This window comes from Magallana gigas, chromosome 6, assembly GCF_963853765.1.
Source record: "Magallana gigas chromosome 6, xbMagGiga1.1, whole genome shotgun sequence".
Lineage (NCBI taxonomy): Eukaryota > Metazoa > Mollusca > Bivalvia > Ostreida > Ostreidae > Magallana > Magallana gigas.
In genome coordinates, this window is record NC_088858.1 from 22818060 (window position 1) to 22830853 (window position 12794).

Below are 12794 nucleotides of genomic sequence, written 5' to 3' on the forward strand. Positions count from 1 at the left end.
CAAGAAAGTGATGTGGAATTATCAGATCTTTAATCAGGCACGTAGCATCAGGGGGGGGGGGGGGGGGGGGGGGGGGGGCGGGGGGGCCTGGCCCCCCCCCCCCTTTTTCTCGCAGCAAGAAATTTTTTACAATTAACATATAAAAAATTGAATTATCATGGAGTTGCCCCCCCCCCCCCCCCACTTTTTTTGGGAGAATGTAAAAAATTGAAATGAAAGTAAGGAAATGAGGAGTGAAATTAAAGTTACATACTTAGCCAACCCCCCCCCCCCCCCCCCCCGCCCCCCCAAGGATTAGGATTTTGAAGATTTTGAAAAGTTAAAATTTCCACTTTTTTTTTTTTTGCTTGTCAAGATTTTTGGATGAGTCTGCCCCCCCCCCCCCCCACTTTCACAAACGATGCTACGTGCCTGTTAATAACAACTGTTAGTTGTTTTGTCCGATAATAAAGTTAACTTATCAACAAGATAACTTTCACCACGTGTTCACGTTTGGTTTTGAATGTTTAGAATGTTTAGACACGTGATTAAGCCCACACAATTATATGGCAAAACAACATGATGAACACATCAACATTATGATATGAAAAGTGATGGTAAAAATCTTCCACCATTGATATTGACAGTGAACAAAATAGTTGTATTTACAGTTTATAGTCTTGCAGGACTCATAACTCTACGCACTACAACACGTTCGGGGTCATGGTACAATAAACACTGCAGGGGATAAAGAATTTAAAAAAAAATTGTTTTAAATAATACGATTTGCTACAACTATTTTGTAAGTTCACCTTGTGTTCTAGTAGCGAGACAAATATCTTGAAAAGATATATATGGCTTGTCCTGTCAGATTCTCCGAGTATGTTGAAATGTTATTTTACACGATGACGATAGAATCAAGCAACAACAGCTCAAATATGTGCATAAGCTGACGGCATATCCATTTTGATTTTTTTCTTCTTCTTTTTTTTTTAGATATAAATTCCTACACAACCATTCCAATGCGTTTATAATGTTTAATCAACATTTTGTGGTTTTATTTTTGATCAAATTATGTTAATTATCAAAGGAAAATAGATAATAATTTTTTTTCTGTCCTGTTTGTTTTTTGTGATACGTCAATCAAAACAAAACTATATTATAACACTGCTCCGAAGGAGAGGGGTATACTGTTTTACCCTTGTGTTTCTGTCCGTCTGTGTGTCTGTCAGTCAGTAACAATGTTCGTCAAAGATTTCTCATCAACTTTAAATTGCGGTAGCTTAAGATTTTAACACCCTTTTGGCTTAGACATGCCATATGGTGGGATTCATTTTTGTCCCAATCATATGTCAACTTCCTATTAAATGACGACTTTGTTAACTTATCGTTACAGATTTTTCAACAATTATTAATTTCAGCTGCTTGAAATTTTAACACACTTTTTATACCCCCGCTCCGAAGGAGAGGGGGTATACTGTTTTACCCTTGTGTGTCTGTCTGTCTGTCTGTCCGTCCGTCCGTCCGTCTGTCTATCCGTCCGTAACAAAAATTTCTGTCGCATTTATCTCAGCAACTATTTATCGCAGATGCTTGAAATTTTAACACAGTGTTTGTTAAGGCATGCCATATCGTGGGATATATTTTTGTACCTATCAGACGTCAACTTCCTGTTAAATGACGACTTTGTTTATTTTTAGCAAAAATTTTCAAACAAATTTCCGTCAAAGATTTCTCAGCAACTGTTTATCGCAGATGCTTGAAATTTTTACACAGTATTTGTATAGGCATGCCATATCGTGAGATGTATTTTTGTACCAATCAGACGTCAACTTCCTGTAAAATGACGGCTTTGTTTTTTTTTTGCCAAAATTTTCAAACAAATTTCCGTCAAAGAATTCTCAGCAACTATTTATCGCAGATGTTTGAAATTTTAACACACTATTTTTTTAGGCATGCCATATTGTGGGATATATTTTTGTATCAATCGGACTTCAACTTCCTGTTAAATGACAACTTTGCTTATTTTTTAACCAAAATTTTCAAACAAATTTTCGTCAAAGATTTCCCAGCAACAGTTTATCGCAGATGCTTGAAATTTTTACACAATATTTGTATAGGCATGCCATATCGTGGGATATATTTCTGTACCAATCGGTTGTCAACTTCCTGTTAAATGACGACTTTGTTTATTTTAAGCCAACATGTTCAAACAAATTTTTGTCAAAGATTTCTCAGCAGCTATTTATCGCAGATGCTTGAAATTTTAACACACTATTTGTTTTGGCATGCCATATTGTGGAATATATTTTTGTTTCAATCAGACGTCAACTTCCCGTTAAATAATGACTTTGTTTATTTTTTGCCAAAATTTTCAAACAAATTTTCGTCAAAGATTTCTCAGCAGCTATTTATCGGAGATGCTTGAAATTTTTTACACAGTGTTTGTTAAGGCATGCCATATCGTGGGATGTATTTTTGTACTAATCGGACGTCATCTTCCTGTTAAATGAGTACTTTGTTTATTTTAGCCAAAATTTTCAAACAAATTTTCCTCAAAGATTTCTCAGCAGCTAATTATCGCAGATGTTTGAAATTTTAACACACTATTTGTTTAGGCATGCCATATTGTGGGATATATTTTTGTATCAATCGGACTTCAACTTCCTGTTAAATGACAACTTTGCTTATTTTTTAACCAAAATTTTCAAACAAATTTTCGTCAAAGATTTCTCAGCAACAGTTTATCGCAGATGCTTGAAATTTTTTACACAGTGTTTGTTAAGGCATGCCATATCGTGGGATATATTTCTGTACCAATCGGTTGTCAACTTCCTGTTAAATGACGACTTTGTTTATTTTAAGCCAACATGTTCAAACAAATTTTTGTCAAAGATTTCTCAGCAGCTATTTATCGCAGATGCTTGAAATTTTAACACAGTGTTTGTTAAGGCATGCCATATCGTGGGATGTATTTTTGTACTAATCGGACGTCATCTTCCTGTTAAATGAGTACTTTGTTTATTTTAGCCAAAATTTTCAAACAAATTTTCCTCAAAGATTTCTCAGCAGCTAATTATCGCAGATGCTTGAAATTTTAACACACTATTTGTTTTGGCATGCCATATTGTGGGATATATTTCTGTACCAATCGGATGCCAGCTTTCTGTTAAATGTCGGCTTTGCTTATTTTGCATATTCACATCAGAGCGGGGGTATCACTAGTGAGCATTGGCTCACAGATATCTTGTTATTTTGGCGTGCCATATGGTTGAATGATTTCTTATCATATCAGACGTCAACTTTTGGTGTACTGACGACTTATTTGATTCACATCAGGATGGGGGTATCACTAGTGAGCTTTGGCTCACATGTGATTGTTTATTTCATTTCTAAAATATTATACCTATGCTTATCTATTGAAATGTCCGTAACATGGACATTTGAAACGAAAACTTACCCTACTATCTCTTAAAATCTTGTTTTTCTTTTGTTCATTTGCAAATGCACCTTCGTGTGGATGTCCTTTTGTAAATTATTAAGCGAAACAATTGGGGGTGGGGGCTCTCTCCATATTTTCAGTATAAGCACGCTATATATGCAATTATATTCTGTTATATGTAATGTATTACATGTAGTATTTGCATGTGCGAATTTATGTTTTTTAATGCGAAATGCAGTGTGGAGTGAACCTTCATTCTGATAATATTCAAAGTTAGAACATGTGTAAAAACTACATGTATGTAAGCACTCAATTCAATGACTTAACCACATATATTGTAAACATTATATTTGGCGTGTACGGTCTTTGGCAGAAATTAGTTTTCGAACAAGTTGGTGTGGATTTGAATTACAAATGTAGCGTATTCCTGAATGTGACTATTTTTATACATAGATGTATATCATTTAGCGATGTACTAGATTTAACGGAAGCCGCATTCCGCCAAAAGCGCTAAATAAAATCCACAGCCAAATGTAGTACGTTTACAGTAGTTTAATCATAATAAATTGCGCCCAAGTACTCCGCGCAATATTGGCGAATGTTATATAGAATGGGTGGTCAACAAATTAGTCAATAAATTAAGTATTACTTTAAAATCCTATGAATGATTTTTTGAATTATAAACTATTATTTCAAATATTTCAGTTTTAAAAAGTAATGTTTCTATCTTAATTTTTAAAAAGAGGTCTTTTTAAGGACATCAGTATGATACAAAAAAAAACCCATGACCATTCAGCTCTCTTAAAATTCGATGCTTCTAATAATTCAAAGCTTCACCAGAAGTTTCAATCTCCTTTCCTTCAAAAAATGCCACTGGTCGTAAATCTTCGGGGAAAGGTCTTTGGCACAACCTATATTTTTGTGATAAAATTGCTGCAGAGATATTTTTGAGGGAAAGAAACATTGTTGTCTGTGTAATGCTGTGCAGAAAACCTATAAAATTAAGCAATGAACAAGTAGAGTTTATGTTTTAATTACAATTCCTGAATAATGTAGTTAAGTAAAACTGTCACCATTAACGTCTTATATAAAACACAACTACATTCCCATTAATGTAGTGTGTTGACGTCTTTCCATTAAAATCATATGTATTATGCACTCCTTTTTATGGTCTTTCAAAAAAAATTACATCAGTATTATTGAAAATTCGAACGACTCGGGTATATTATTTCTCGATCATTCAATACGCCTATTTTTTTTTATATACATAATGTACATTTAAAATGCATGATTTTGCTCAAAATTAAAACTTGGGCTTCATTTCAATATTTGCAGTGCTTTGACGAAGTTTGTAGGTCCTTGCTTTTGATTTTTCCCTAATAAAAAGAAATCTGAAATATAAAAAAAAAAACAACTAAGTGTTAACTACATATTCGTATTACAAAACTTTTTCAGACATTTCAAAAGGTAAAATAACGACTTGCATTGTTAAGACTAAAGAGATGAAAAACATTCCAGCCATTAGAAGAAAGATCGTCCCCTTGAAGAAATAAAGGGTGCTGCGGTACATCGTACTGAAAATCAAGGAGCCGAAAAACGTACATGCCGTTTGGAAAGCAGACATACCACCAAAAAGGGCGCCTATTTAAACCAAAAAAATACATACATGGTTTAATTTTCAAGCAAAATTGGATTGGGCAGAAAGAGTTCATAAATTTTTGCATATACACAAGAAATGGGAATCTTTACCTTAATAAGAGATGACATATCTGAAAACATTTGTTAATTTGATTTGGGAAAGGGGTCGTCAACCCAAATGTTCCCTTTTTTGACCCATTCCCCTTATTAGGTCATAGTTTGTTCGCTAAAAGTACAGATGGAACGTAGAAACTAAAAATGTCAACAGGTGAAAAATGTTATATGTAAAAAGTACCCTCACCTTGATTTTCCGCAGGAATTTCTCTAGACATGATTACTCTGACCATAACAACTCCTAATGAAGTTCCAAATCCAATAACTTGAGCTGAAGTAAACAATTATAATTCATTTGAATAATCCCAACAGAATTTGTCCCCTCTTCTACGGTGAACAGATTTTTTTAAAATAATCCTTTTTTAGGTCGAATAGCACATATAATGAATATTTTCTACTTTTTGTAATCGAGGAATAAATTTTGTGCGGATCAAGATGGTGGTGGTGGGAAGGAGGTCTGAACCCTTGAAAAATTCAGACTTGATAAAAGTACCAAAATTTGATCCGCACATCGTAAAGTAAACGAGTTTTTCTAGTATATGGAATGACACAAAGAAATTAATTAAACTTCATGTATACTTACATCTAAGACTGTTGAATAACTTACTTAGAAAAAGGACAACGGTAGAATTGGCAAATCCCTCCACTATCAAAGATATTGTTCCCGACACAGCCCCTATCATAAGCTATAGATTCTGCTCTCATACACATCATAAATAGCCGAATGAGAATCATTGCAATGCCATGCTGCATTACGCCTCTTGTAGCATGGAACCACCCAACCTGTATTGAGTTTAGGCAAAATGGGGGACTTATTGTGTATAAGATTTCCGTATTGTTTCTTCCAATTAAAACTACACATCCAATGATGAAAATCGAAATACATAGGATAAACTTCAAACGCAGTCCCGCATACTTTTTGGAATAGTAGAACTGAAGTGAGTCCTTGAACGAATTGAAAACATGAATAACTCGCCATGGTTCATTGTTCCTCTTTTCGGTATTTTCAGGAAGCGAAAATATAAGAACGATATTGACAATGTTAATAAGAAGTGAGGTAATTAGTGACCACATAAAACCGCTTAAACGAATAATGTACCCTGCAGTTATACTGCCCAATAGAAGGCCCATCCCAATGCATATTTCCATAATTGCCATAGCGATAGTTCTTTCTTTGTTTGTGTTTGTTATCTTAGAGGCGTACGACAAGGTAAACTGGATAATTGCAAACGCTTCACCGCCAAAACCGTTTATTACTAAGGGAATTAAAAAGTAGAGGAGGGTAAATTGGTAGTGCATGAACACTAAAATCAACCCCTCCGTCAACATAAGTCCAATTATTGGGATCAATAACATCTTCTTGATTCCAAAGCGATCGCTGCTGCTCCCATATACCAGATTTGAAAGAATGCATGGTATGCCTTCCAACACTGCAGAATATACCAAAAATGTCGCTACATCGGATTGAATAAGCTGCCCATTCTCTACACCAGTTCCATTTGTGTTGCTACCGCAAACTGCACTATTTTCGCTTGCCACGGATATATTTGGAAAGAGGGCTTTGCCAACATTATATGGGTAGTAAAGGAAGATGGTTGAGGCATATGTAGCATACCCAAGCAAACCTAAGAATGTAACTGGTCCTATTAGGTATTTTCGTTTCGACGTATTTTTGGGAGAAACGATGTCGTCTGATGGAGATCCGTTTTCTTCTTTTGCTGACACTTTACCATTGCTTTTCATTTTCAGAATGAATATCGTCGGTGTTGCAACACACTTAACCGCACAAAACAAAAAAATGTACATGTAATAGAAATTATTTTTATGATATCTTGATATTACAAATAGTTGGCTTAAGGCGGCTGGGTGGTCAACAAGTAAACTATCAGATCGTCCCTAAGTTTTTAGATACGATGTAATTAACCATCATTTAATAAAGAAAAATCTACATATTTTAGCATCCCAATTTGAATATTTTGCTTCCTATTTATACTGAGCTTGCTTTTTTTAAAGGAAGTATGACAACGACGAATAGTCATCCTACCTTAATCTCCAAATGAATATGTTAGCTGTTACATGTACATTTTCGCACCGTTCAATAAACATAATGAAAACAAAAATGCATACGCTGCACAAGATATATTCAATAGATACAATGTAGGTCCCTCTTTTACAAATTGACACAATGGATTTTGTTACAATTCGGAATTTTTTTTTTTAATTATAGCAATCAAAATAATAATTACGACAAAATTGTTTAAAGTACGGTGCAGATTTATTGTTTGTAAATAAAAGACTTTTTTGGAAACGAAAGCTATGTAACTACATTGTAAATTACCTGTTTATGGTTGTACACCTTGTATTACTCTATGTATACATGTTCTAGAAAGTGAACTACCCCGATAAAGCTGGTTAGGTATGGAACGCTATATAGTCGACGTCACTTAATGTGATAACTTCAAGTTAAAATGGGTTACTAATGGGGTGATATAATTATGTCTTTCCAGCTTTTTTTAGATATATATATTTAAGCAATTTTTTTCTATATGTAATTGACCATCAAAAGTTATGGTACCGAATGACCCTTTGCTTTATAACTCCCAGAACTTACAAAGTTAATGCCCTTGTGTATGAAAAGCTTGTTATCGCAATTTCTCTAAAACCATTAGAGGTAGAGACTTGAAAATTTTACCAATATGTTAAGTTTACTTAGAGGCTCCTTCAATCAATTCCTACCAAAAGAGTCCGAAGTCCCTTCTGAAAATTTCGAACACTCAATAAAAATACTTACAACTTTCTTACCTCGTAGAAATATCGGACCACTTGGATTTGAAGCGTCAAACTTGGTCGATCAAAATGACATAAAGGTCAACTGTCAAGGTCACTTGAAAATTTATGTAGTAACGAGTTCTAATATTTCTTTTGTTTATAAAGGTATTGAGAATTTTTTCATATATGTAGTAGGACTTCATAAGACATTTAAAAATATAACCCTTCAGCCCCTACATTTAAACAACTATATAATTATTGCCCGTATTGTACAAAATGCTTGTTATCGCTCATTAATCGTTATAGGAGGAGACTTGAAACTTTCAACAATGTCTTCAGTACACTTAGAGGCTCCTTCAATTTATTCATACCGAGAGGGCCCGAGGCCCCCTTCTAACTGGTATTGCCCCTTAAAGTTTCAAACATTCAATAAAAACACTAGCAACTTTTGAACCAATACATACAATGTAATCATAGATATATGGGACCACCTGGCATGGACGCGTCTACCTTGTCCGATGAAAATGACGTAAAGGTCAAAGGTGAAGGTTTAATCGACAGGCTTTGTATAAATGAATTTAATATCGCTTATGTTTAAGTTGGTATATAGAAACTTTTTTTTTTTTATAAGGAATCGTTATTAGCGCTTTAATCTATTGCGCTTCGGATACGTATGGTTTTCCATATTTATATGTATATATTTGTTTAACTTATCAAATGTAGATATGAACCATTGTGTCAAGGTGTTTTATCGTATGTCATACTATTACTTTTCTATTTGCATTGTTATTGTCTGTGATATTAACAGCCATGCATTATTTACCTATAATAATTTTGTTTAGAATGATTTCGATTATCAGTCTCGCATAAAGGTATATAAACTGCTACATGTACCAACATTTACCTCATGATAAGTGTTTAGATACATTTTTATAATTTCTTATCTCGAGTATCTTCAAACTGGTCTATCTTCAATCGCATATTAAATTGTCATTATATGATCTTTTACATGTTTAAATTATAGTCAGGTGATTATTTGGACATTCGTAATTATGGTGTTCCGATGGGGTCACTTCGACCTTCCCACTTTCGCCTTTAGGTCGAGGTGCGAAGTTGCGAAAGTGCGAAGATGCGACGGCGAAGCGCGAAGATGCGAAGGAGCGAAAGTGAGAAGTTGCGAAGGCGAAGAAGCGATACAACTATCGCTCCTTCGCCATACGTAACACTGTTTCTCTTTATGTTTATTAAAATGATTGCGATTCGAGTTAGAAATAGTTGCATTTTTAAAGTGAAATGATGACGTGAATTGTAAAAGCTTTTAACAGACGAGTACACGATCTCAGTGTTTCAACAGTCAAATTTGGATTTTTAAAAATATAATTGACTTTAGCAATGGTAGTGCTCGATCAGTAATTGAAAATAAGAAATAAAGTTACATGCGACACAGAATGTAAGATTTCTTTATTTTGTAAATAAGAATATTTTTTTTCGCTTATAAATCAAATAATTTATTATAACTTTAACCAAGCATTAGAAATGCTCATGACAGGTTATTTTAGACATCAAAAATATTGGAAACATAGAAGTGGAGAAACTTTTTTTATTTTACTATAATGAATACAAAAGCACGTCAATTTGTTATGTCATATATATTTTTATATAACCTTTTTAAAAACTAGATTATGGTTTCATATCAAATTAAAAAAACTTTTAATTTTTTTTAAATTCATTATCTTGCAAAAAAAATTTAAATGCCTTTTAAATTTCCCCAATTGTAGCACCTTAAGTCTCCTACATCCAGGAGTAATTGAACCCCCCCCCCCCCCCAATAATTCTTCTTATTGGACCTGTTTGTCATAAATGCTAGTTTTAGTTTTAATTTTAATTTTGAACCCCCTTCACCCCAAAGGAATTATAGTTATATGACACCAATACCAGGTTATGCAATAAAAATTTCTCAATTTGGTTTTTTTTCCGCCTAGTCAGTGTAAAAATTGTTTTGGGTGACTTCGTACCTGTATTTAACACCTGTAATGTAAATTTTAAACGAAACACATTATATAAAGAAACAAATAAAAAGGAAAAAAAAAAGAGTAACATTTGTAATAAACTTAAATGTATTTGTCATCAAATTCAATGGCATTGAAAATATTTTCAGAATCATAAAGTAGAATAATACATAAGAGATAATTATTGTTACAACGTTATGAGTACATGTAAATTACCAAGCAGGTACACAAAATATCATGCAATTAGTGTTTAAAAAACATTTTTGGACTTTTGATCTTAGAGATTTATATGTTACAAGAGTTAATGCACTTCTACCAATAGGTTCGTCCATATTTTTTGAAAAAATTATAATTCTTTCATGACATTCACAGTTATGCCCAATAGGTTTATTCCCGTTTCGCCTTAACGGTAAAAGTTGGTAATCTCATTTCACCTTAGTAGGCTATAAAGTTGAACTACGACAAGATAGTTACTTATACATGTATAAACATCTAATTAGGTCTAATACTGTTTGCAATTCAGGTACATAGAGGATAATACGTACCCTTTTCCATATCATAACCTAAGCCCGAAGGCCCTAGGGATGATATTGGTCGAGGGCTAATATAGGCTGTGATATGGAAAAGGGTATCTATTATTATATTCATTACATACTTAGTAATAAGATTTAAAAAACATCAACTTGAACAAATTGATTTTAATTATCATTTGAAAGTAGTCTTTCCATGACATATTAAATAAAAAAATGACAAAAAATAATCGTTAGGAACTGTTTATTTATGCTTAAAATGAATAAGAATTTTGACAAATCATCTTGAAAAGGATTTTTTTACTGGTATATTGAACCTATGCAAACAAAAACAGGGCACGAGCCTTGTTTACATGACGAGGAATTGTGAGCCCTGTATCTCGCTTAAAACTCATTAACGGCCACCCAAATTTCTATTCATCATTAGAAATGCATTCATAAAGCATTGTATATAATAAAAACAGGAAAATAAAATTTGACAAAAATCGTGACAATGCACCTTTAAGTGGGTTTATGCCTCTACGTTCTTAACAGAGAAATGAAAATGGACTAGCAAATGAAAACTCTTTAAAATATGATATAAACTATTACATTTTAGGGGATAACATTATACACAGTTGTGTAATTAATAAAAGAAATACAACATCGCTGTATGGATTATTTAGAATGTTTGAAAACATTTCCCCTGAACTACATAAGAAAGTGTCCAAGAAGGCGTGAAAAATTTACGACGACGTATAGAAGCAAACATTTTCCTTCCATAAGAAATAGAAATATTGTAAGCATCCAGATACAATGTTACATGTAATATAGTGCACGGGTTAATATAATATAAGGGGAAATATAGCATGAGGACCCTGTGTTTTGTACTTTTTACTGGTAAAAAGTGACTTTGTTTTAATAATATTATAATTTTAACTGAACTTGTATGATTTTTTTCTTAATTAATCATGCATATCACGTCTGTTATTGATTTATAGTCAACATAATTTTTTTGTCTCTCAAATCATGTCTATTTCATTCAACCAAGGCACGCATCGGCAATGTAATTTCTGAACTTTATTTGTATAGGTATTATTTATCGAAATTTGAATAATCATAATTACATTATAGTATCATAATTACAGTTTAATATTTCATTGCATAATATTTTTAAATGACTAATAAGATGTATATGTAAGATATAATACTTAACTGTGCTATACGTCTTTACGGTGATATTTCATGCCTCATCAGGCTTTAATTTTGAAAAAAAAATTTCTGGAGTTTTCTCCGTCTGTAATCGTAAGAAATTACCATTTATCATCTCCCAACACGTACAAGAACCAACTCGCCAGCAATTCAATCTTATGATATATGCGTTGAATTTAGGGTTTACCCAATTATGTCTGTTTTAAGTACATATACATTATTTGTAATCAATAATCAGGGCAAAAGCAACTAATGGGTTTTAATATTATTTCAATTCTGACTTTAAACAACTTTAATTTGAAATTCGTCTTTTTTGCCTTTTAAGTTTGCTGCTGAATAGTGCCTTCATTTAAGAGATTTAAGAGAGCGTTAAAGATCACTAACTTTATGCATGCTCTCCCTTCTCAACAACTTCTTTCACAATATTGGCTGCCAGTGTATGTAAAACAACACACAGATCCAGGTTAAACGACCGATATACTTTTACTTAACTTACAGGATAATATCGTTACTATGTAACAAAGAAATTTTGAACTAGATGATCCAGCAAACTTTTATGGCTACAAAAGATATCCCCTTTTCTCACCTCGTCATGAGAGTGAATATATGTACCTTGGTTAATCATGTCAAGCCACCTCACCCTTTTTTCTTGTTGCTAACAAGCTATCTACACAGCGGTTACGCAAGTGAATTTTAATTCTAGATATAATGAAAGGGTTTTAAAATTTTTGAAATTAATCATAAAAGTGATTTAAATCAAACAAAATAGGAGCACACGGCGGGTGTGACCGGTCAGCAGAGGATGCTCACTCCTCCTAGGCACCTGATCCTACCTCTTCTTTTTTTTTTAGGTCAGTGTTGCTCTGCTTTGAATTTGTATTTCGTTTTATGGATTTTTTAGATGGTTGACTGTTTGTTAATGTCATTGGTTCATCAAACAAAATAGGGATAAAAACCGCGTTTTTCATGAACTTGAGAAAAATTCTATATTTTTTGTTTCCATCATTTTTATGGAAGTGAAAGCTAAAGCAACATGCCCTCATAAAAGTTTTATAACCACCTCTTCCCTCCGTATTTCGAGTTACAATTTGTGAATGCTTATAATTACCTTTAAAGGCAGAA

The 12794-nt window shown here is 33.2% G+C and overlaps 1 protein-coding gene across 1 annotated transcript; it reads right to left on the reverse strand.

Moving 5' to 3' along the window:
• Positions 1-4444: 4444 nt before the first annotated feature.
• On the reverse strand, positions 4445-7560 carry LOC105341133 (lysosomal proton-coupled steroid conjugate and bile acid symporter SLC46A3). Its single transcript, XM_011447486.4, has 5 exons — positions 7512-7560; positions 5781-6949; positions 5361-5444; positions 4906-5062; positions 4445-4812 (listed from the first exon to the last, which is right to left on the reverse strand). Exons 2-3 carry the CDS (start codon positions 6914-6916, stop codon positions 5384-5386), a joined length of 1197 nt encoding a protein of 398 aa, XP_011445788.4. The 5' UTR covers positions 6917-6949; positions 7512-7560; the 3' UTR covers positions 4445-4812; positions 4906-5062; positions 5361-5383.
• Between the last annotated feature and the right edge of the window lie 5234 nt (positions 7561-12794).

Excerpts from the sequence above, each read along its gene's own strand:
- LOC105341133 (XM_011447486.4), bottom strand. The coding sequence starts at position 6,916 with ATGAAAAGCAATGGTAAAGTGTCAGCAAAAGAAGAAAACGGATCTCCA. Across the intron at positions 5,445-5,780 it reads TACCGTTGTCCTTTTTCTAA|CTCAAGTTATTGGATTTGGA; the intron begins GTAAGTTATTCA and ends TGTTTACTTCAG.